The sequence below is a fragment of the Acinonyx jubatus genome, chromosome C1, assembly GCF_027475565.1.
Source record: "Acinonyx jubatus isolate Ajub_Pintada_27869175 chromosome C1, VMU_Ajub_asm_v1.0, whole genome shotgun sequence".
Taxonomy (NCBI): Eukaryota; Metazoa; Chordata; class Mammalia; order Carnivora; family Felidae; genus Acinonyx; species Acinonyx jubatus.
Window position 1 is genome coordinate 144,820,508 of NC_069381.1, and position 26,543 is coordinate 144,847,050.

General features: G+C 37.7%; 1 protein-coding gene across 2 annotated transcripts in view; it reads right to left on the reverse strand.

Annotated features, from left to right (window-relative positions):
• ACVR1C (activin A receptor type 1C) overlaps positions 1 to 26,543 on the reverse strand; it is an 83,248-nt gene that overhangs the window by 11,691 nt on the left and 45,014 nt on the right. The window contains exons 3-8 of one of the 2 annotated variants that reach the window (XM_053215096.1): positions 15,221 to 15,400; positions 10,355 to 10,585; positions 7,362 to 7,529; positions 5,835 to 5,991; positions 3,948 to 4,072; positions 946 to 1,076 (exon numbers count right to left, since the gene is read on the reverse strand). In XM_053215096.1, coding sequence (XP_053071071.1) covers positions 946 to 1,076; positions 3,948 to 4,072; positions 5,835 to 5,991; positions 7,362 to 7,529; positions 10,355 to 10,585; positions 15,221 to 15,400 — 992 coding nt within the window. Of the gene's footprint in view, positions 1 to 945; positions 1,077 to 3,947; positions 4,073 to 5,834; positions 5,992 to 7,361; positions 7,530 to 10,354; positions 10,586 to 15,220; positions 15,461 to 26,543 lie in introns of both variants that reach the window. The other variant, XM_027055727.2, reaches the window with a different exon arrangement.

Sequence of the window (26,543 nt, forward strand, 5' to 3'; positions counted from 1 at the left end):
AAGCCAAACTAAAAATGTCACTTTCAAAAGACCTCACATATTACAATTAAATATGGTAGAATATATAAGGGGGTTGGGAGAGATTAAAGCATTAAAACAGTTCTGGAATTAGTTAGATGGTCTGTAGTCTTTGCCTCATCTTCCCTTCTTTCTCCGTGTGCAAACTAGAAAAGTCTCTTCCCTCACATAGGGCCAAACTAGCACTGCAATGACCATTTATTGTGTGTATATTCCATGGTGGTCACTGTCTGTGCCGTTGGGCATGAGGAGATAACAAAGGTCTTGGCCGTGAGGAGGCTTTTCTGATGAAAGGAAATAAGCTCAAACTTCAGCAAGTTAGGGGTTAGAAATAATTTAGTGACTCTAGGGATGATTGAAATTGTAATACTCTGTCTGGCATGGACATAGACTACAAAACATGTCTGTGTCCCTGCAGTTACCAGCCTCTTTGCAGTCAGATGGGACTGTGTGACTGACTCTGGTCTATGAACCATGAGTGGAAATGATGTGACTCACCTGAAGCCAGAGCATCAGAGAGCCACGTGTGACCGTCCAGCTCCTCTCTTTGCCTGACCTAGACACCTGGAAACTATGCGTCGAGACAGCAGCATCCCAAGATCAAAGTTACCTGCATTACTGAATCAGCACAGGGAGCACAGCTGCCTGACCTGTTGGGGACTTTACACAGCAAGAAATCAAGTCTTGTTGTGTCAAGTCATTGGGATACCAGGGCCTGTTACTGCCACTTGACTTAGCATTCTGTATATATATAGCTAAAAGAACTAAAATCCTTCTGAGGACTGATGCAAGGACATACACTTACATACGTGGAAAGAATTGGATGCCTAGATTAAGACAGAAGAACTATGTGGTCTCCAAAAACCTTCCCTGGTAACTTACCTCAGAATTACAATAGGTAAAACATATATAAGAACACAGCCTTACTTCACAGCTTTGCCACTGGTTGGGGATATTTGGTCGAAACTTCTGGTCACAAACAACCTTCCGCATTTCCTCTATTGATGGATCTGAAGGCACCATGTCATAATAAGGCAACTGGTACTCCTCAACAATTCCTATAAGAAATTTGCATGATAAATTTCCTAGTGTGAATAGTAAACAAAGATGCTTATTTCCAAAGACAACCAATTATGTCTTCTAGGTACAAGGGGCACCCTGGGAAAGTGGAAAGTCAGATTTAATAAAATTTTGTGTCACTATGAAACCAAAGATATAGGTATTAAGCGCTCAGCTGAATAATTATTATATAAGTTTATAAAATTTATATTATGAAAATGTATATAATTTTGATAATTACATATATCTTATATAAAACAAACATCTATTTTATGAAGTATATAATTTTGACAATTACATATTATATATTACGTATGATTTTATAGAAATACATCATATTTACAGGATTTTAACAATGATATAAATGTAAATATATAAAATATTTTACATAATTATAAAGATTATGTAAATTCTGATTTATATAAAATACCATTGTGCAATTCAAAAGTAATGCCTAATTGAAAAACTTATAGCATGGCCTCATTGCTCTGGGAATGAGGTATGTTTCTCCATGAAATAACCTTTTCAAAACAGAATAGCTTACTCTTTTTGAAAATTGATGGGCAATCTTTTAAACGCTGTGTTTCTTATATTATAGAAGTACCATACCTGAGAATGTGCCAAAGAAGCAGCAAAGGTACTAAATAAGGACAGTTCAACATGAAGGTTCATATTAAAAGAGTCTCAAATACAAAGACCTGATCTAAATTATCAGAAAATTACTTGAAATTGAGAATTTCCTTATAAAATTGCTTTAACTATAGTACTTTTAATGTAAAATATTTAAGATGTGCCCTAACAAATTACTATTTCAATAGTTGAAGAAAATTTAAAGACAATGACCTAAAAGCACATCTAGACAATTATTTTTTTTTAATTTTTTTTTTCAACGTTTTTATTTATTTTTGGGACAGAGAGAGACAGAGCATGAACGGGGGAGGGGCAGAGAGAGAGGGAAACACAGAATCGGAAACAGGCTCCAGGCTCCGAGCCATCAGCCCAGAGCCTGACGCGGGGCTCGAACTCACGGACCGTGAGATCGTGACCTGGCTGAAGTCGGACGCTTAACCAACTGCACCACCCAGGCGTCCCTAGACAATTATTAATATGAATTAAAAAATTTGTTACAAACATGTTTGAGTCATGCTTTTTGCCATACACTGTCCTAAGCCCTTTACATGTTTTAATTTTTTAAATTTTTTTATTTATTTTTTAACGTTTATTTATTTTTGAGACAGAGAGAGACAGAGCATGAGCAGGGGAGGGGCAGAGAGAGAGGGAGACACAGAATCTGAAGCAGGCTCCAGGCTCTGAGCGGTCAGCAGAGCCCGACGCAGGGCTCGAACTCACGGACCGCGAGATCATGACCTGAGCTGAAGTCGGACGCTTAACCGACTGAGCCACCCAGGCGTTCCATTCTTTACATGTTTCAACTAATTATTTCTCAAATCCACAGACTAAAAGAGGAACCGTATTATCCCTACTCTATAGAAGGAGGAAACTGAGGCACAGAGTCATAAATTTGGTAAAGGTCATAGAGCTAGTAAGTGGCAGATCTGAAACTCAATCCCAGGCTCCAAAATCCTACTGTAATTTTATTGCTTCTATAAATAGCTTCATCTTCCTGAATGGTGTACTATTTCATCTGTGAATAAAAGGGGGAAAATTATGTTTTCTCATTCAAGTATAATTTTAACCTTGGAAGCTTAAAACATTTTTTTACTCATTTGAAAAAAATGAGATTAGCGTAATGCAAAATGACATCAATGCGAAATATAAAAGCTGAAGTTGGTTTGATAATGACAGTTGTTTTATTGAATGTTTACTATAGGCATGCTCTATACTAATTAATTAATTAATTAATTAAATCAATTTGTTAGATCCTCAAAGCCCAAGGGGTCAGTTTTATGATTCATTTTACAGATGAGGAAAGTGAGACCAAGTAACTTGCCTAAAGTCAGATATTCAGGAATTTGCTAAACCACAGCTTAGTTTTAAGTCTTTCTTCCTCGGACGTGAAAACTCTAATCCATTTTCTAACAGTAGTTAACTTTTCTCCGCTGAGGCCACAACTCCCTCAGACTGCATTTGTAGGGCTTCATCCTTTCAAACTCTTCCTCTCATTATTAATCTCTGAACTGCTAGGAGCATTGAGTCAGGAAGTTAGTCTATGCTCACCTCTGCCCACCATCGCTTCCTCTCTTCCACATGCATTATCACAGAGGGAAAAACAAAACAAAACAGGAAAAGCCTGAACTCTAGAACACGTCAACTCCTATGGCTCTTGTTAAGTCATTTAACATCTTTGGGTTTAATTTCTGGTATAAAGTAGGGTATTAATTTCTGGTATAAAGCAGGTGCCTGGGTGGCTCAGTCGGTTAAGTGTCTGACTTCAGCTCAGGTCATGATCTCACAGTTCGTGGGTTCGAGCCCCGGGTCAGGCTCTGGGCTGACAGCTCAGAGCCTGGATCCTGTTTCAGATTCTGTGTCTCCCTCTCCCTCTGCCCTTCCCCTGCTCATGCTCTGTCTCTGTTTCAAAAATAAACACTAAGGAAAAAAAATGTTAAGTAGGGATACGGCTAACTGCATACAAACTGAAGAAAATTTTCAAGTGCTGTGCAAAATATCATTAAGAAAATCAGAATTATCAGGAGAAATGTCACTCCCACCTAAGCAGTAATCACAATATAAAATCAGCATTATACGTAGGATGCTCCACTTTTGCCAATGGAAAGCTATCCCTAAAAGGTAGTCTCTTAAATTTTAAAAAATGATTCAATATGGTGCTTAGAAAATAATACATACAAAATCATATCTTACATTCAAAGCATCAAGGAAAGACAGATACAAAATTATCCCCAACATCTTACCTCCAACTGAACACCTTCGGGCTATTTCCCAATAAACCAGACCAACAGAATAGATGTCAGCTCGTTTGAAGGACTCGAAGATATTCACATTCATAGTATCATCAAGCATTTCAGGAGCCATATACCTTGAAAAACATGCACATTTCAGATTCTGTGTATGACTTTACAGCAATCCAGTAAAATACAATCTTAATAAATCCTGTCACAAAATATAAATTAGGATAGCTTACATCATTTTTAAAAGTAGATCTAAGTCACTGTAATAAATTAAATTTAAATAATACAGTTATTGAATGAACCATAATTAAAAAAATTTTTAAATAAAACCAGAGGTCATCCTACTCAGTGTCAAAGCACAAGTGCCAGGAGCCAAATGACTTGCAAAAAACAAGCTAGGGGGAAATTCAGTAAACAAAGCACTCGAGGAAAGGAACTCAACTCCCACCAACAAATGTTGCCATGTAAAGCTCCTTGAGGGCAAGAAGCATCTCTTATTCATGGTGGGCCCAGGACAATAATGCAGTGCTCAGCAGCATACCCTAAATACCTTCTAAGAATGAACAATTTTATTTTATACTGGTTTCAAAAAATATATACACAATATACATTGGCTACAAGAAAATTACAACCTTGTTTGAATAAAACTAAACAAAAGATATCTACAGGCCACAGGACCTGACTGAGTCTAGCTGTCCTAGGGAGATTTTGATGATTTCCCAAAATATTAAGATCAGGGTGCAGTACTCTCCCAAACTCTTAAAAGCTTTAGATCCTCTTAAGGAATCCAGCATCCAAGGCTTCCCTGGGGGTCCCTAATGTGGAGACTGTCATATGGGCAAGCTGAAGTTTGCTTTTCAGAGGGAAAAGAAGAAAGGTCCCATAGGGCCGCCTGGTTTGAACAAACTGCCCTGACGTGTTCCTGGGGCCTCATTAAATTCTAGGGAACCAAGAGAAGAGCTCAGAGTGATGGGCTTGGAATCTCTAATCTGGCTTGGAGGCCAACTGAACCAGAAATTCCCTACTCGCAAGATCCTTTAACAACTCCAGGAAAATGTTTTGGTTGTTTCTGATTTCAAGGTCAAGAGCCCAGGAATTATATCAAAGGAGCATGAACCTGATGTTCAAATAAAAGGAAATGGAAGTATGCTGGCTACAGGCTGGCCAGAACAAGAAAACAGCAGAAATCTCACTCCCAACGGGCCTGTCGTAATACATACGCAGTATGTTCTGTTTATCTCGTTCTTGTTCTGAACCTTCAGAGATTCTGTTCCCTGAACGTGGGAAATATGTCCAAACTCCTATTATTTTAATATACATCAGTTTGGGAGACTTAAGGATAAGTACAATTACAGGTAAATACAAAAACTGTTACACGTCCTTAAATACTAAGGGAGTACAATAGCACATGTATGTATTTATTTAGAGTCCCTCACTTACCTTGCTCAATATACTGATTCGACATCTCTTGTTTAGAACCTGAAAAAATAGATCTAGCCCTGAGTTTCAGTGCATTTATAAGTATAAAGGCTTTGGAGGAGCTATATACTGATGACATGTTTTTCCTCCTATCCCTAGGAAAATGTATTCTCAGAAAGTGGCACACGAAAAATAATGTATCACCATCTCTTCCACCATACATATCTACTGGATGCCTTACCCAAATGACTACTGTCTATACAACTAAAATGCCACCTGTCCCTGCTTTATAAGCATTATGCCACTGACTTCTCAATGACCCACAGAAGACTTCTTGCTTTCTTGGGCCTAATGATTTTCCATTCAGACCACTCGCCACCAAAAACACCAAAACGCACACACACATCCCATGACGTCACGTTTGGGAGGCAGTCACATGTCTCAGGGTGCTACCAAAGCTAGTCATCTTACCTTTTGGTTCCTACTTTAGGATTCTGAGGTATGTCAATAGTGTTCAGTACTGAATCATGCTTCACAGCCAACCCTAAGTCTGCTATGGCACACGTTTCACACTTTTTCACTAAGATATTCTTTGATTTTATATCTCGATGAGCAATCGCAGGTTTACCTATGAAGCATAAGAAAAAAAATACTCTTTTTTTTTTGTTGTTGTTACTAAAGATTGACTCTCTCCAAAGGGAATCACGTTGAAGACCTGGCTCAAATGTCACCTCCTAAGACAAGTCTTGCCTGACCACACATCCCACATCCCCAGTCATTCTCCACAGAGTACCTTGTTTTGCCTTCTTCAGAACCCTTATTACTGGCTATATTGTTCATTCCCATGTGTGTCTATCTGTCTTTCCCAATTAGACTGTAAGCTGCCTAAAGGCCTGTGTCTTATTCATCCGCAAGCCTCTGATGCTCAGAACACTTGTTGGCACTTGGTGGCCACTAATAAATTTTTGTTGAATGAACAGGGAAAGAATTGGCATCGCTACAACCACGTAAGAATATAGCAAATATTCTCTTACAAACATGTTTCAAACTTTTACTACCCTACACCAGCAGTTCTCGAATGTGACCCTAAAATCCCTGGGAGTCTTTGAGTCTCTTTTCTGAATACATATCTGTGTGATATTACCTTTTCTTCACATACTTCAACCAAAACAACATATCGGAACCAAGTGGATGAAGAACATGCATGAGAATCCAGACATTAAGTCAGACATTAAGGAGATTTGCAAAGATGTAAAACAAAACCATTATTTTCACTAGATATGGTTTTTGTATTACAAAAAAAGGATGCAATTTTTTTAAAAGATGTAAATTTTTGAAACGTATTTCACATTTAATCGGTTAATTAGCATTCAGTAAATTAATAAATATTTTTTACATTTCTCAATTTTCGTTCATAATATAGTAAATGTTAACAGGTAGAACCCAAATACACAAACACTTTTGGGATCCTCAGTAGTTTTTAAGAGGTTAAGGGCCCATGAATCCAAATTAGAGAATTATTGCCCTGTCTGGACTAATGACTTTCTAGAGCCAATTCTCTATTAACTCAATAAATAGTAAGGACAGTGCATATTATTTGGCCTTTGAATACATGATATGTAAATATCTTTTCAAGATCACATTACCATCTCCCATTATTTTAGTTATCAAAGGTAAATATTTAAGCTATCAATATTCTCTGAATATAGAGCATTTGCCCCCCCCCCCCCCGCCAAGTAAGATCTCCCAGGTGTATGTGCTAAATGGCAAAGCCGGAGCCACCAGTATAAAAACATTATTATGGCTAATATACACAATGGTGAGTATATAGATGAGAGTTGCCTGCATCATGATAATACCCTCAGTTTTATAAAGCACCTTAGTGCTTCTTTACATTTGATAATTGGAATAAATTAAAATACAAGGAAGCACTAAAACACAATTTGGTGTTTCCATCCTCATATTGAAGCAGAGAGAACTTAGAAAGAAAACACGTACCTTGTGTACCAACAATCTCCATATGTAAGTGGGCCAGACCACTCGCTATGGAAAGTGCCAGTTTGATCATGCCAGCCACTGTTACTACATTTCTATTCAAATAGTCATATAAGGAGCCCAGTTCATGGTATTCAGAGACAAGCCAAAGTTGAGTCCAAGTTCCATTATCTAAATGGAAAAAAAAATCATTTTGTTGCATTAAAAATCACTGTATTATGTTAAGGAAGAAACCAAAGGCTTTTAGCAAATGTCAGTATTGAAAATAAATCTGTATTGTTAACAAAGGAAAGTTAATTACTTTAGTGATGATGCTGACAGTCCAAGTTAGTAAAGTAAAATTTCTCACTGAATCCCTGAAGATGTTGATATAATAAAACCTGTTATACATACTGTAGCTATAGGAAGCTGTGAGAGTAATTATGATAAGTGAACAAGTTCTTTCTTATTCTCTCTATACATTGATAACACCACATTATAGGAAAAACTACTGACAGATGCTCTTAGGCTCAGTGTTGTGCTATAAATCACTCTGAGCTTTTAAGAAAGATTTTTCCAATAAAAACCAGAAATGCAGCAAATGTACACAAAGTATTATCACTATAATAAAAGCCCGAAAATTCTAAGAATGTTCATGTTGTTCACTTTTCAAAATATGAAGTTGATTTTCCCCAAATGCTTACATTAAGAGCCAGTTATGAAACATTTTCAAATAATTTACTTCATCTAACCAAAAGGTAATCCATCTTATGAAATATTTTTACCAGAACAGAAATTAGCTTAAAACTTCTGTAGGTATTAGAGTCCCTAGAGTTAGTTTTAGCTTTTGGAATGGAGTCTACAACAGCCCTGGGAAGCCCTGACCAGTTCTGATGCTCAGAGTAGGAAGCCACAATAAACATTTGCTCCGGACTTTTCCTATTAAATGCTTTATTTACAAAAGCTAACTCTTAATCCAAATATTTAATTTCCAAATCCGGGTAGCGATAGAATTTCCTAGGAATACAAAAATGAACATAACGTGATAAAGCTCAGTAATAAACTGACCATGAATAAAACTAATCCCTACTCCTACCCCTCTCTCTGCTCAACGCCAATGGCTACCTTTGTCCTTTCACATTAACGTCTTTGTCAGAGAGTTGACTAACCAATGGAACTGTAAGAACCACAAAAGATTTAGAAATGAGGATGAAAGCAATGTTAGAGGTCATTTGAAAGCATGCACAAAGCCACTGATTAGTAAGCCAGTGACAGGTAGACCAGTTAAACTGAAGAAGGAGACCATCAGGGATGATGTCTTTTGGGCCTATTGTTTTTTATAATCAAATAAACATTATGATTAAATTAGACCCATCAAGATGATCCATATAACTAAAGTCATTACTGCTTAGACAACAATGCTAATTAATCTAATCAGTAGGTATGCTTCAACTCAATCTTAGGAAGGAAAAGTTCTTAGCTCACTAAGAAATGTCTCATTTTCGATAGTCTGGATATATTTTCAAAGTATATGTAGTTGAGAATTTGGAAAGAACATCTTTCTTTTTAAAGCTCATCTTGGCTTTACTCAGTCTATACCTACCCACATGAAAAAACACAAACCATCAGCAAACACAATTGCTACCAAAATGTACAATAACTCCAGGCCTCTCTTATGTCATTTAATTAATAACAATAAAGCTTATAATAGATCAAAATAACCATAGATTTTAATTTCCATAGGTAATGGTGAGTCCCTGATACCCATAGGTCATCTGTTTTTTAGATAGATGTTACAATCTCTACCTCACCAAAGTTCTTCATGAATACTACTGATTCAAGTCAAAAACATTGAGTGGGTCAACTTTTGCTTCCCTTTGTGCCTTGTCTCCCTTTATTCAGGGAACTAATGCACAGTTAGATGACTAAAATCTATGCAAAAAGAAGAAAGTACAGGTAACTCACAAACTTTATACCCAGTCCCTTATTACTCAGGGATTTACACCATATTTTCCAAATACGGATTTAAATACCAAGACACTGATGTTCTGCCTTGCTCCTCAAAACTCAAAAAGTGATACTGTTTAGGGTTGTTGATGTTAAGCCTCAACATATAAATCATGCTCAAAGTACATTAATATAAAATTTCACTAGAATTGATTTGCTGGCTGCCATTCTGATAATGTTCATGGAAAATTGGAATTCTGGAGTTGAAACCTGTTCATACAGATGAGAGGTACCGTCCTAGCAAAGGTGGATATTCAGCTAGCATTCATTGGTATGTCTGTGCCAGTTATTAAAATATTGAAATATTTCTGTCCTCATCAGCTAACAGCTGCTATTCAAAATTCCAATCCCATTCCTTTGCCCTAGACACCCAAAGCAACCTCCCCCACCTCCCACCCCAACCCCTGACAAGGTGCCTCCAGATTTCTCCACGAACCAGAAAATAAGGCATAAAAGCTAGCACTGCAGGGTTCTCTCAGGACTCTGTTCCAGTTGAATCTTCTATTCTGACTGGTCGATTCTTGTGCCATACCAGTCACCAAATACTTTAAATATCAACCTGGCTATGGCATCGTCATGATTTCATATCACTCGTCTGCCCTGCCTTTATTGTATGGATCTGTATGTTTATCCGTGGAGAAGAGGAAAAGCATTTTCTATCCTCAATAAAGAAATTAGACTAGATTTTATTAAAACAAGGACATTATTTAGTTTGATCTGATGACAGACATAACATTTTTACTTGCTGAACTCAATTAGATTGAAAATACCTTTGTTGGGGGCACCTGGGTGGCTCAGTCGGTTGAACGTCCGACTTCGGCTCAGGTCATGATCTCACAGCTTGTGAGTTTGAGCCCCACACGTCCAGCTCTGTGCTGACAGCTCAGAGCCTGGAGCCTGCTTCAGATTCTGTGTCTTCCTGTTTCTCTGCCCCTCCCCCTCTTGTGCTTTCTCTCTCTCTCTCTCAAAATAAATAAACATTAAATCAAAAAAAAAAAAAAAGAAAATACCTTTGTTGTCAGCAGCTATGAAACCAAGTATGTTTTCATGTCTCAGCATAACCGTCTGGTAAATTTCTGCCTCACGAAACCAAGATCTTTCATCTCTGGAGGAGAATATTTTTACAGCCACATCTTCCCCACACCATCTTCCATGCCAGACCTCACCAAATCTACCTTTTCCTACTATCTCCTGAAGTACGATCGTCCTTGCGATTGTTCTTTGAACCAACAGAGGTAGACCTAACCAAAGAAAAGATGAAATTGATTAAAAACAAGGGAGTGCCAGAAAAGAACCATCATAATGGCCATTATTTTCACACAAATAGGGAAACATTTAAGTGCTTTAATAATTTTACTGATTTTAAAGAAACTAGCACCATTATACCAAACCTTAATGTCAAACCATTGCTCAAAGGAATACTCCAAATTCTTACTATGATTTTCTCTTCTCATATTCACAAATGAAAATTTCCTGAACATAGACTACTGCTACATATATTTGATTTTTCAGAATTGCTGCAAATCTCCCCGATTTGCCCATCAAAACCAGTCACGTTTTAATGGTTAAAAAAATATGCCGTTAGCCTCTAAAATAAAATGTGTTGCTTCTAGTACAACTGGGGGAGCAGAAGAACTCTCTGTGTAAAACTGCGAAGTGAAGAATAAAATTCAATAATCAAGGGAGGTAATCACGTTACACTAAAAGTGAGGTATAGTCATAGAAAATATCAAATGGATATTCTGTGAACAAAAAAAAATTCAAAGAAAATATATTCTGAGTGTATGTAAAAAGTTCAGGTTCTTTGAACTAATAACCCCATGCCTAGAATTCTTTCTTAAAGATTTAACTGCAAAATGCAGAAATATTTATGTCAAAATATTTAATATGTTGTTTATAGGAAATAGAAGGAAAAATATCAGATAATAGAAAAATTGTTAAACATTGTACAGAGATTAAGAGAACAGATAACAAAGACCTGCGTTCAAATTTCAGCTGTGCAACATAACCACCAGCAAGTAATTGAACTTCTTTGAGCTTCAACTTCCTTATCTAAAAAACAGGGGCTATGGAGGGATTACTCCATAGGGGTAATCCAAGAATCAATAATCACGTTAAGCACCCAGCATAGTACCTGGTATGTTAAGTGATCAATAATGGCTAGGCCTTAATATTCTGAGAACGGATTACTGAGAGTAAGTGATAATGATGCTGCTTATGAGGTATTTCTTAATGACATGCGAAAGCACTTTTGCGATAACGTTAAATGAAAATAGCACAGTAAATTCTATCCATCTAAATGAGCATACCTAGCTATTCAAAATAGGCACCGGAAAAAGGCTAAAAAGGAAATCTATTAAATGCTCTGACGGTTATTTCTATTTAGTGGGATCGGGGTGAATTGTCACATTCTTCGGTCTAACATACATTTTCTTAATTTCCACAATGGGTACTTACTACAATTATAATTAGAGGAAAATAGTTAAAGAGGTTACAGTACAAGCGTACTCTGGAAAGTCATGTTTAGTTATTATCATTGTAGTGGGATGGCTCGGAACCTCTCACTGCAACAGCCCTCTGAGCTCTGCAGGCTTCAGCCTCTGCTCCTGAAATGTGCCACGGTTTATTCAGATGTTCTCATCCTCGTGAGAACCACCCACTGTGGCTAAACAAGCACAGACTATAAGGTGGCTATTATGGGTCTTAACAATTAGTCACGGAGCCCCACGGTCAGCAAGTTCTGAGATCGTCTAGTCCAACTTTATCATTTTAGAGATGAGAAAATCGGGGTCCCACAATAATCGAAGACTTGCCCAGAACTAGGCCGTAGTGGGAGGCAGAGCTACAACTAAAACACAGGTCTTCAGTCCAAACTCTTGCTCTCACCATTCAGTGGATACCACCCCACCCCCAGCCCTCTCCTGCTCGGAAGACTTCCAGCAGCAAACTATAAAGGCTGTTTTTTGTAGACTACAGTCAATTTTACTACTTGGCCACACAATAAAAGTTGTACTAACAATTAGCAGGCCAAGTTTCAATCTCAAACTCTCTCCTCCCTCTCCCATCTTGCACACACACACTCACAAAAACATCACACCAGAGCTAGATGAGCCTGTGTTTTCAAACTGCAAATTGATCAAGTGCATGACCAATGCCCCAGACCATGGGCAAAGTAAGAGAACATCATCTAAGGTACTCAGCAAGGCAATTAAGCTGAGACACTAAAATTCGGTGAAAGTTGCTTTGGTACCTTTCAAGGCAACCATTCCAAACAATCTAGTTCTGCTTATACGCTTAGAAATTTCATTAGAAGAAACATGGGCTCCGCTTCTCCATGTAGGTTCATTTCACTCTTCTTTTGTTTTTTTAAACCAGGGTTTGTAGAAGCTGATGCCTATCTGATGGAAAGGTAACTTTCAGTAATGCCACTACTCCTCAGAAGTGTTATCTGGGGAGAGGAAAGCAGCAATGTGCCCAGACTCTTAGAAGCCACCTGAGACACGATCCGTTCTCAGAAACAGTCCCGCAGAACATCGGTCCACTTGCCTCTTAGGTATTCCATCTCTTTGAAATGTGTCCCTGACCCGGTCAGGGATAACTTTCATGATTTTGGTTTCTCAACATCTAACAAAACTGCCTTTGCCTACAGTTTGCTGGCCAGTTAAGAAAAGCAAAGGGGAAGCAGAACCACCTGATTTCCTCTCAGTGAATGAGTTTTCATGATGGAGGCATTGCTGCAGCTGGACCCATTCTCTCTGATTACCAAAGGCATTTTTAGCCAGTGCTCACTGCCAAATGTATGTATCTGACTTGGAGAAAAAGTGCCTAAAACTCTTTGAAACTGGTCATTTTAAAAAATCATCTGTGCTTTGGTATATTTACAGCTTTCTTTTTAAGAAAGATCTTAGAACATCCTGGGACACCTGTGTGGCTCAGTTGGTTAAGTGTCTGACTCTTGATTTCAGGTCGGGTCATGATCTCGTGGTTCGTGAGTTCGAGCTCCACGTCGGGCTCTGTGCTAGCAGTGGGAAAGCTACTTGGGATTCTCCCTCTCTCCCTCTCTCTCTGCCCCTCCCCTGCTCGCTCTTGCTCTCTCTAAAAGATCTTAGAATAATATAGAGACAAGAACCCAACAGTTAATAAATCCAGATTTAGGTTTAACGATGCACAAAAACACCACAAATCTTAATATTAATTTTTTTACTTCATGTCCTGACTCATGATTACTTTCTTAAACTAAATATCCAGTCTCCAGTTATAATATCGCTATTAATTTTTATTGAAAGGGACGTTCTTAGTCATCTTAAATATATTCCAGGAGTAGCTCTAAAATACACATTTCTATTTAACATCTTCAACTGAACTGAAGTTTTTGGGGGGGGATATTAAATAGGAGGTTATTTAATCACTTGAACCTTATAAAGATACTATATAAGGTTTCAAGGAACTGGGTACAAATAAGAGCTCTCTGTGCTCATATTTTGTGCCTAGAATGTCACCAGTGCTCAGGAAATTAGGGAACAGTAGTCCCCAGGATGTAATAGGGAGGACTGAGTACCAATTCTGGACAGTTTTACTTTTAAACGAAGAATGCCAGCTTTCTATGCAAGAATTTAATTTGGATTTTAGTTCTACAAACTTTGCAGTTTGGAGACAGTTCTTTCCAATATTCCTCCTTTGAAAACATGCTATCTAATTTATGCAGGGATGGCATAAACACTGAGACCCTGTTCAATGAGAGAGCAGGCAGTCTTGCCCTCAGAAGCAACAAACTGTGTGCGCTCTCTGGATGACATAATTAGGCCTCTCTTTTCTGGACTCTGGTGAGCCTAAAGCTGCTTCATGTTAAATACGGATGCTCATACAGATGCTACCGCCACTCTGTCGTCTGCCCTTGTTAATCGTGCCACGCTCCTAAAGGCCATGGGCTGGGGAGTTTCTCAAAGTCCGCTTGGGGGAATCATCCTTAATGATTCTTCCAAAGCAAGAGGGGATCCAGGGCCTTCTGAGGTGACCCACCTCGGCTCACCCTAGTTCACATGTCTGCAGTACCATATGCCCTTAGGATTCCTGGATGTACACATGAGGAAAGGCCAGATTAGAGAGTCTGTTATTACGGAGGAATCTGCTCTGTCACCAGAAACCCAAAATGCCCTCATATGGTTTGTGCTAAGAAAAAGTTTCAGTGAGGCCATAAAATAGCCTCGTATTTTGAATGGCTTCACCAGGGGTTCTGGAGTTCCATTCAAGAGGAATAGAGTTATCGTCTCACCTCGGCAACAGCCAGCAGAGGAGTGCTGTGCTGTTCCCTATCATCTCTGTTTCTATGCTTTTAGAACACATTCTTGATTTTGATTTCAGGTCAGCTCTCTGTTCACTTCACACACACATCCCAGGGGATGCTGCGGATTCTGAAGACTTTCATAACCACGAGCAAGGGCACTCTAAGAATACCACTTTGCACAACTAACATCTTTCCCCCAGAACCCAATTCCTTAAGTATGGTAACGTTTGTGCCCATGAAGCATTACTAAGAGAGCCACAATGATTATCACCAACCATAATGGAGGCAGGGGGGAGAAGAGAAATTCTCTCTTGCTTCAAAAAATAAGTTGTGAAGGAATATAAAAGTGAGACTCGGAACACCTAAAGGCAGACAAGGCAACTGAGAAGACTTAACTCTTTCAGCCGTGACGTTTTTTTCTCTTCATCAAATCCTAAAACAGGTTTCTATACCAGAACTTACCAGGTACCACGCTGAGCACTCTAAATGATGCAATTCATATTACTGGGGCCCTTTTCTACAGGTTAGAAATTGTTTTGATTTATTTTTAAATGTGAGTTTTCTTACTGCAAAATGGACAGGGGGCACATACCAGAGCCAGAGCCAGAGGCCGTCACATCGTATATCAGATCTTTTAGAGTTTTTCCAGCATTTACCAGATTGCACTCAGAGAGGGGTTCCTCCACATTCTGTCTCTTTTTTTTCCTGTCTGTGCACTGGCGACCTTGGCACGCCCATATCATCAGCGCCGCTGCCATGGACAGGAGGCAAACTGGCACAGTAATAACAACGGTCAGCTCCATGGGTCCGAGTTTTGGGGCATTTGGAGATGCTTCAGTTAAAAAAGAAAGAACACGACCATAAATCAACCCATTTAAGATACTTAGAAATTGTAACCAGGATCACCAAAATTTCGCATCATTGATGTGGAGCTACCCAGCACGCCAGAGTTAGGATCGAGATGGGATCCAGATGGGAGCCAGAGTTAGGATCATGGAAAGCACCAGCACACGGGAGCCCTTTTCAATCCTCCAAGGCATTTGCCATTTTTCTACTATCTTCTCCCCATTCCTCAGCAGTCCATCCTTGGAGCACGTTCATTCACTCATGCCCCAAATAATTACCGAGCTCTTGCAATAGCTCTTGCCACCATTCCAGGTGCTGGAGATACAGCGGTGTGCGGCAGCCAAATCCTTCCTCTGGAGCTGCTTATGTTCCCACACGCCCACTGAACAGATGGATGTGCGACAAGAGGCCTTATGCACTGTGAGGAAGCAGAGGGGCACGCGCGTGCCGCGGGGATGCCCCTTGGCGGCAGAGTGCTCCTGGAAGCCGCTCTGGGAGGCGACAGGGAGCAACGCCCAGAGGGTCTCCGCGAGCCGCGCGCCAGGCAACGTGAAAGCAAGTGTGCAAGACCCCGAGGTGAGGCCCATTCGGGCTGCTCAGGCACAACCCGTGCCTGGAGGGCAGTGAGCGGGGAGGAAGGCAGAAGAGAGCGAGGCAACCAAGACAAAAGAGCCTGTGGGGTCTGGTAGGCTAAGCGAAGGGCTGTGAATTCTATTCCAAGTAGGAGCTGTCGCAGGACTTAGAGGAGGCGAACTACGGGATCTAAGGTTCATCCTACGTGGCCGCAGAGGGGCGCAGGAGTAAAAAGCGAAGAGACAGAGGGAGGGGACCAATGCAGTCATCCAGGCGCGATGGTCTTGGCTGAACCTTCGCTGAAATAGTAGGACTTCCTCCTGGGTTCTGGTTCATCCTCCACCCTTTTGCTGTTGTGTTTTAATCCCTGGGTTGTATCACCACCTGGCACATTATATATGCTTAACCGACTGAGCCACCCAGGCATTATTCAATTCCCTCCAAAGAACGCATGCTTCGTGAGGGAAAGAATTTTGTCTGCTTAGTTCTCAACTCTATCCCCAGTGTTGACAACTGGAGACGACGAATAAATCTTGAAATGGTGGAACCGCTAAAAGTTCTACTAGTTTGTTCTTAGTAAGCAAAGGATAAGGTTTTTAGTTTTAGAAAAATAAACATGATCATTGAAACCAAGCAACATAAAGGGTGTAATCAAATTTGTGACTCTCCTGTTAAAACACAGACAGCCAATTTTTCTAAAGTTCATCTTGCATTTAAGAAATCTTTTTAATTTAGGGGAAATAGTGATACATTAAAAAATCTATGATGACAGATATTTCCTGTATTTTTCAAAGAAATTATTTTGACACCTGAAATGAGCACATAGTTCATTTTCTTTTCATTCACTAAAGACAGCCTCAGCATCAATTTAATTTCATCACTGGGTCCTATCATTAGGGATGCTGGTTTTTGTTTTTAATAAGCCTTGGGAAGTATCTGATGGGATATAGGAATAGAATTCTGGAGTCTTAGGTTCTCAGACATCAAGGAGAAGTGGAAGAATGCAGACTTTGGAGAAAGAGAAGCCAAAGTGAGATGACACTTTCTCCATTTGTGGCTATAGTGCCTTGGGCAAACTGCCCCAGCTGACTAGGCATACCCAGTGAGAGGGTTGGAGAGAATGCATAGAAAGCAACGCACAGCACCTGCACCTTAGAGTCTAAACCAATGACGGTGATAATGGACCTTGTGAATTAAGCCATTCCTCAGAATTCTTTCTTTGCAATCCTAGAGAGCTTCTTATATTAAATACACTTACATTTTACTTACAATATGTCAACCAGAATAGGTAAAGACAAATTTAAAATAAATATTATTTCATTCTCAAGGAAAAGGAATCAAATTCGTCAAAAATGTGTTCATGAAAGTTTCATTATAATCATAAAAATATATACATATATATTTTTATCATTGATAAGTAATATATTTAAAACTGTTTAGTGAACTCTGGAAACAAACATAATCCATGCTCTTCTACTTTGCCCCAGGAATTCTGGCAGATCACCAACTTTCCCTCTCCTAAAGGTTTCAGGATTCCTCTGAAGTCATTAGAAGTTGTACAGGTGCATATGAGAAGAGGTTGGCCTTGAATGTTCTTATGACAAGGTACTAAAAGAGTTCTCTGACTTGACTTTGTTTTAGAAATCATTAACTGTTGTACTTGCAACTTCTAAAGCTTGCTAATATAAAACAGTTTTATTATCCATTTAACTATGGTCTTTCAATCTACATTTCAAGTTGTATCTATATTTTTAGGTCCTCGCAATGCTATTCTAGGAATTCTAAGAAAGCCACAGAAAGCATTTAATCTCTTGCAACCTACATAAACATCTACTTGAGTATGCTTTTAAAAATAAAAATAAAATTTAAAAAATAAAATTCAAAAAATAAAATGCCACTATTAGCTACATTTATCAGGCTATATCTTATTCCGATATATGTTATCAGGAACTATCAATATAAACATTAGAGTTAAAAAGCTTATTGATTGTCTTCCTTTTAGTAAAGCTCTATTAAGCAGAGCTCAGATCATCACTATGGCAACCAATAAAGAGGCGAAAGGTCAGCAACCCTGAAAATAGAATACTCTCTATAAAAGTGTACTGCTCTCGTGAAGGTTAACAGCTCTCAGAGATGTTTATTACAGATGGGCAATGTTTCTACTTTTGTGAACAAATTTACTGATACGAGTTAGTAATAAAAAAAGATTACTCAGCTAGAAAAGGCTAGCAACAACATCCAGAAAGAGCTCCTTAAACACTGAGCAATTTTTAAAGCAAACATTTGTAAAACTATCTTCTAAACCAAATGTTGATTATAATCTCTACAGGAGATAAATGAAGAAGAACTGTAGTCTATACCAAATGAGTCATGGCAAAAGGAAATAGTAGCACAGTTAAGAATACATTTTAATAAGTTACCTTTGATGAGCATATTAGTTTTTCTAGCAGGTTTTATATTCTTGATCATAGGAGAACGCTTATTATTCAATAATTTCCCATTTGAGATTGACTGTGCCAACTGAAATGCATTCTCCATGTTATAAGCACCTCCATGGTTTGGGCAGTGCTTCGTTGTTCATTCATGTTATTTCACTCCTTAGAAAATTAAGTAGAATAGAATGGGAATGGGGAAAAGCACTAACCCAGATGGGTGAGAGCCTAGCTCACAAATATCTCCCCTATATAAGCTCTACAATACATTGAACCAAGACAACAGAAGGAAAGGAAGTATTAGCAAGGCAGGGAGAAGAGAACATTGATCCAGATGAGGTAGAAGATTCTGGACATCTGGAGAGAGTCATGTGAAAGGCAGATGAATGTACAACAATAAGATAAGACAAAAGAACAACAACCAAAAAGAACGATGGACAGATAGATGCAATACTCAAAACGAAAAGAAAAATATGGGCACGATCCTCATGATCCCCGTGTTTCCTTCCTTGCTGACCTCTTCTCTGTCCTTATTATAAGTTCAAAACTTACTGATGTTTATGAGACTTCTATGACCTTTGAATTAATTAATTTATATCTCCTTAGTATTTGCTATTAGCAGGAGATGGCTTAGAACTGAGTTATGGACTTGATCAATTGCTTCAAATGGTCCATACTGACCACTGGCACGGAAATCTTGTAGAATGTCTACGTTCTATGTAAAGAATTTTTTTTTACTGTATTTGAATGACCTTCAAGTGACTAGAAACTAAAACATTATAGTGGAGTGAAGAATAGAAACTCTTTCAGAGTGACTGAAGAGATATGCACTGGCTGGACATCTGTTGAAAAACAAAATCAGACAAAGAAAACAGAGGTCTCCATCGAACCAAAGTGAATTTTTTGTGAAATTTATAAGGTTAGTGCTCCATTCCCAGAAGCTGCTGTGGCAAGTAGCATACAGAATTTAAAAAAGATCCAAAAAACCCCTGAAGAAACCCCAGACTAATATTAAAACCACTCCTATTCCTTTTATTAAGGGTTTTTCCCCAACTGAAAAGATACCACCCTGCAAGGTTGTATCCATGAATGTATAAATATCAAGTCTTCAACTGCCTCCCCACCTATTCCCCACAAAAGGGGAAGCATTTCTTCCTCCTGCTTGTAGCCTGTTCTCAGGTAGTAAGCCAACCCAAAAAGACAATGTTCCTTGAGATGCTTTCTGATGGGTCCATTTCTGTCCTGGCACATGGAAGAAATGCCACCACGGTCAACTGAATGATGTGGTCCATCCACCTACCCCATAAACCCTCTATGACACAGGCCTGTGGCATCAGTGAAAAGGCTTTGTTTAGTTTAGTGTAGTTCACAGGCTTCTGGGGCAAAATGTGGAAGTAATGTCTGCAGCTAAACCAAGAGAGAACACATTGCCTCTAAGATGTTCAAAGCTACCTTTTTAACTAGCCCAACAGGAATCATTTCTTTTTCAAAAAACAGAGTGACATGCTAAGCATCGAAAAATCTCCCAAATCTTCATGATGAACCTCCTTTAACCTGCCATTTCAAAACATCATTAAATGTGGATACCATCATTTCAAACATTTGCTTGACGGTAATGAAAATGCATTTTGAATTAGTTTCTTGCTGCTCTCCTAAAAGACTGGATCCAAAGGGATTGCTTTGTATAACTTTGCACTGAGAATGACTCTTGAGAAAAGATCCCAGAAAGTGGGGCACAGTCCACATCCTGATGGAATTTAAACCCTACTAAGGAATACATGATCCATCTGGGGAACAATTCTAAAGCAATTTTGAAAATAAAAAATATGAAGAAAACTATATAGGAGCAAGGGAAATGGGAGGTAAGAAAAGATCATCATGAAGAATTCTATTCATGATAAATCAGTCTAATATAAAACAGCATGGAACTGCACTTACATGTGGAAAGTCTACAGATGTGAAATAGAATGGGTCTCAGTTGCTAAGTCAAAAATACTGGGTGTATTTGTCTAACACTCCTGTGTTAATTCTGTACTCACTAATTGCAGGAAGCCCTCCACGACCTAGAGCTTGTCCTAGCCTACTATTCTTTACAGTGACCCTTACAAATGTCACCAGGAATAATTCAGGCAGAAGTTTATTCAATTGGATCTCTCCAACATACTCCACTATAGGGAACAGCAAAGATATAATCACAGAGCAAGAATAATCATGTCAAACAGGTTGTTTCTGATCAACATGAACCTCAAGTACTGAACGAGGGCAGATTTCGTAATCTAGAAATCCAACTGAACGATGAGAAATAGCCTGAAAATCATTTCTGCCTTTTAACAATCAGATGGGCTATTGATGGGCCCTCCATTGTTTAGTGCTCAGTCTAAAAATGGCTACCTGCATACACCGTCTTGTCGGTCTTCTGGAATGATTTCATGATTTTATAGCATGCAGGTTGCACCACACATAAAAATATTTCCTGACAGTTCTTATGTTCCTGGGCTTCTGGGAGTATGTGAGGGACACTGGGTATCTTCAAATCTTCTTTTGTCCACTTTTGTCTCAATTTAAGAAAAATAATGTTTTTATATTTTAAGGAATGAGGAATGTGAGATTGAAGAATATAATCTTTGGCACAGGGAACTTAGAACTTTAACTTAGGCAGAGATGAGATTAATAAAATGTAGAAAGGAGAATTTAAATCAGCTCCACAGTTTTTCTTAATTTCCCCACATGCACCTAAAAATTAGTTTATTCATATGTCATCAAAACACATATTCTCAAATGATACATATTTGTAAAGAAATTAGTTGGTAACTACTCAAGGAATATTTCAGGTTGTTTTTTTCTTAAGCCAACCCTTTACTCGGGAAAAATGAAAGATCCTTGAAAGTAGCACCCGTATCTCCTACCAGTTTCCCCAGCTCATAGCAAAGCCTTGTTCAGAGAAGGCATTTGAAAATACTGACCATGAGGGAGAAGTTACACTTCTCTGTCCTAGAGTTCATGCTAGTATAAATTCTCCCACAGCAAACACATTCACAGAAAGCAGTTTGTTCACGTGGAAAAGACTGATGTGAGATAATCCTATTTTAACCGAACCCAATGTCCTGTACATGATAATCACACAAAAAGTATTTCAGTAAACAGGTAATAGTATTTACTTAGCATTACTAAGAGAGTAGGGGCTTACATAGTGTGAAATCCTCAATTTAGAACTGGTTATAAATTTTACTTCCAATTTCCCATTACATCCCTATGAACAAAATTTCATAATCGAAATCAGTGTACTTGTTTCCCGAGATAGGAAATGCTTCCTATGTTAAACTTTAAGAGCACTTCTTTGTATGCTTATATTTCATAGCACTTTCCGAAATATAAAAATCAGAGCACCTTTCAGTTTATGGAGGGGAAAAATACCCTGGCTGGCACACCTGTCAGGTGCGCACCGAATCCTCAGAGAATGAGCTATAAATGGATTTGTTCATGTGATGGCAGAACAATTCCACAAGGGGTCCCATGAGTATTTCTCAGCATGGAGATGTCACCTTACACTGACTACTACGGCAATGGATTCGTTTAAAATAGAAAGCCATGATAAAATTGGAAGACAACAATGAATTTTTAAAAGGACTGTAAACAACAAGACTTTAAAATCCCCAAAGAATAATAATATCTGAGCCTGCAATTTTTATAATTATAGCATCCTTTGAAATTATTAATTTTTGATAAATCTAATTCTAATGTTTTGGCAGTTTATCTTCCTTCAGATGTAACCCTTTAGTTTGGTTTACATGAAAGTCCAATTTAGACATGTACCTAATCAATAAGCATTGTTTACCTGCTCTGACTGATATAAATAATTTAATTTTCCTTTTCTCTTTACACAACTGAGAACAGAACAGGAAGATGAAAATTGTATGGGGGTTAATAAAGCACCCAATATTTTAATGTTGTGTGTGTCTTTTCTTTATTGAAGCCAATTATTTGTAAAGCAAAAAATATAATAGTATTATTAAAATAGTATGTGAAATCTGAAAGGAAATTATTACTACATTTAGCCTTTCAAGCACTGTGAGTTTTAGTAGCAGAATGGGAACAAAGATACCTGGAACTTGAATGTTTTTGATGAATAGTCTATTTCCATATGAAAGGTGGTAATTAGTGTAAGCAAGAACTAAATAGCAATTCCTATCAAAATTAACCCAGTAAATAACCAGTTTCTCTTGCCCAGGTTTCCTAAACTTATCCTAGATGAATTTTCATGGAAAATTTTAGAGTGTTCTTGATGCTGTGTGACATCACAGATATTTCTCTGAGCATGACTCTGATGTCACCTAGGGTCAGAAGAAATCATTTGTTACAAACTGAAATGCATACATTTTAATAAGGGAGAAAAGTAAGATACAAAATTGTCGAATAACTCAACTATGCTAAAGTAGAAATATATTAAACTATTGATAATGTAAACTTTAGGCCAGTGGGTATAAGCTCACTACATATTGAATGCGTGAATGAATGAATGAATGAATGAATGAAAAAACAGGGAAAGCCCATGTCCACTGAGGAAGAATGACTTGCTTCTCAGTTTTAACCAACTGATAAATGAGGAAAACCTCAAGAAAGCCGTAACTGATTTTTCAAGGACAAGCCAGATATCTAGAACTTTTATATTAAGATTCTTAATTTTTAACAATGTTAAGAAATATGTTTCTTTCCTTTTACAGAAACTGTAGGTCAATCAAAACCTGTCTGTTGACTGGATACAACCCATATGCAGGTAGAACTCTGGATGACTTGTTTTGTTGTTTCTATATTCATTAGAATTGGCTTTCATTCCAAATAACAGAGGAAACCAGACAAGTTTCCTTTTCTTTTTCATGTAAAAGAAACTTGAAGATGTTGAAGATGTCCAATGTTAGTAGGGTGACACCATGAAGTTTTCAGTCAGGCCCCTGTCAGTTCCCTTGTTGCCACCCCTGTGGTGCAGCCATCACCCTCATGGTCCAAGGCAGCCACTAAAACTCTAACCTTTACATCCAGGCAGCGTGATGGATGGTGGCATAATAACGTGCCAGTTCTGTTTCAACAGATCTTCTCAGAAGTTCTTCTAAACACTGCCACTCATCTCATTTGCCAGAACCTAATCATATGGCCACACTTCTCTGTAAGAGCAGTGGAAAATATTGTCTGTTAGGAGGACAGCTATATAATCTGCTGGAAGTCTAGGTCCTGCTTCTAAATGGGTATTGGGGGAATCTAGATGTCTTTGAAACACTTATCTATAGACACAGTAACCTTTGATCTATTGGATTTTTTGGTTAGAAAGAGAACATATGTGCAAAACAAAAACCAAGTCAGACAGTACTGTACAAGAGTTACTAAGGAAAGAGCTACATCATGTCTTCAGCTGCTCAATACTCCAAAACCAACTCAGACGTTAGTAGAATGTGCAACCTCCCATTAACTTGCCTATATGCAAACATTACTTGGAAACTTGATGTTTGTTGTGACATATAATGAATAAACAGAAAAGTCCATACATTATCTAGGTTGAGTATAAAAAGAATTATAAACTCCCACACATCACGTCCCTCCTCATTTCCCCGCCTCTTCTTCCACTCTGAGATACCCCCACATGATCACAACCTTTTTCCTTCCCCAAGGGTAACCCTTACCCTGATTTGCAAAATAATGATTTCCTTGCCCTTGTACTATGGTTCCCAGATCCCTTTTCTTACATGGCTCCAGGCTAATATTGGCATATTTGTATACATGTTCATGAATCAGAATGGCTTGAAATTTTCCTTTCTTATACAGGCTTTGTTGGGTTTGATATCAAGGTTATGAATAAAATGAGTGAAGGAGTGTCTCCTCTTTGTCTACATTTTGGAAGAGTTTGTGTGAGAGTTCTCTGTTCCTGGAAGTGTATCAAAATTTTCTAGTAGAGCCTCTTTTCTAGTAGAACTTTGAAATTTTCTTTCTGGGAATATTTTTTACTACTTTTTAAAAACTTCTGATTCAAATTCTTTACTGTCATAAGACTATTCAGGTTTGGTACATTATAATTTTCTAAAAATTAGGTTGTTCGTAAACCATCTTGTTTCAACTCTATATAGTCTCACTAATTATTTTATCTAATTGTTTTATCACTTACCAAGACTGTGGCATATTAAAACCTCCCTCTGAGATTGTGGACATCTCTATTTCTCCTTATAGATCTCTAAGTATTTTCTTTATTTTTGAGTCCCATTGTTAAGTACATAGAAATTTAAATTCATTAAGAATCCCTGGTAAGTTGAAACTTTAGTCACTATAAAGTTACTTCTTAACTCTAGTAATTTTTTTTGCATTAAAGTTAATTTTGTCTGGCATTAATATAAATAAACCAATATTTTTGTTTGTTTAATATATGTATGGTATATGTTTTCTATCAAAACAATTTCACATTTCTGTAAATTTTCATTTATCAAGACATTTTTAAAACAACATTTAATTGGATCTGTTTTCTCCAACTTAGTATCCTTTGTTTAGTCTATTTACATTAAATTAATTATATTTAATTATTACTAACATTTGGATACTTTCTTATTGTCACATCTGTTGTGCGCTTCTTTCTCTTGCTTTTTTTTTTTTTTACTACTTTTGGATAATTTTTATTGTTCTGTTTCCCATTGTAGATTAGAAGGTACATAGTCACATTCTACTCTTTCAGAAATAATTTAGCAATTACAACAGGGACATTTCAAAGTATAAAGATTAACAATATATTTACCTTTCTCCTAGACAAAAACAAGGCCCTTGGAAAATTTTAATTCCATTTAACCTTCTTGACATACATAGTATATAAAAAATAGTATTCTATGTTGAATGACCATTTTATCTTATTTTTTTTAAACCTCAAAAGACACCATTGCTGTTGTAGATTAATGTTGTTTAGAATCAGTGACATATTTATCACTTTCTTTGCCTTTCATTCCTCCCTGCATGTCAGAACTTTGGTATAGTTTCTTTATGCCTGAAGTACACCCTTAGAGTTTCCTTTATCAAAGAGTTTGATAATGTTAAACTCACCTATTTGTGTTACTTTGAAAATGTCTTTTGCTAAACCTTATTCTTTAAAGATAGTTTTTCTAGGTAGTATTCTGGGTTACCAATTCTTTTCTTTTAGAATATTGAAGATAAAATTCCACTTTTCTCTTTTTACTTTTTGCTTGAAAAGACAATGCCAGTTCTTCTGAACTCCTTTGAATTTCATTTACCTTTTTGTCTGTCAACTTGTAGGATTTCACTTTGTCTTTGGTGTTCTGTAGTTTTACTAAGCTATGTCCAGGTTTAGGTATCTTTTTATTCCTCCTCTTGATAGTCACTGGATTTCTTAGATTTGTAGATTGGTGTTCATCAATTCTGGAAAATTCTGAGCTGTTACTTCTGCAGACTGCTTTTGCCCAAACCTTTATCTCCTCTCCTATGGACCACGATAGAAAGCCACATGTTAAATCTTCTTATGTGTTCCTCTCTTTGTCATCCTCTTGTCCATATTTTCCATTATGTATTCTCTGTATAACTGCATACAAAATAACTTCTTCTGACCAGTATTTCAGATCCCTAATTCTCTCCATAGCTCTTTATATTCTATCTAATTGTTGTTAAACCTATCCATTAAGTTTTCAATTTTTATTACATTTTTAATTTTAAAGTTTTATTTTGTTCTTGTTCAAATCTAGTAGGTCACTTTTTTATAATCCTCTATCCTCTAAAAATATTTCCAAATTCGCCTTACGTTTTTTTTTTTTAAACTTAGAAGAATATTTGATCTATATTTATTTTCTGAGAATTCCAATATATGAAACCTTTGTGATCTTTCTGCTGTGTGTTCTCTTCTGCTGGCTCATGCATGCTGCCTTGCATACCTGTATGCTTGGGGTGCTTATTCTTCACAAGGTACTGCTCATGTACTTGCAAAAGGGTCTGTTTTGTCTGGTTGAGACCTAACATTAAAGTCCCTTCCTCTAGAGAGCTGGTACTTTTTTCTAGACACTTTGGTGCACCAATGGTCTGGGACTAGCT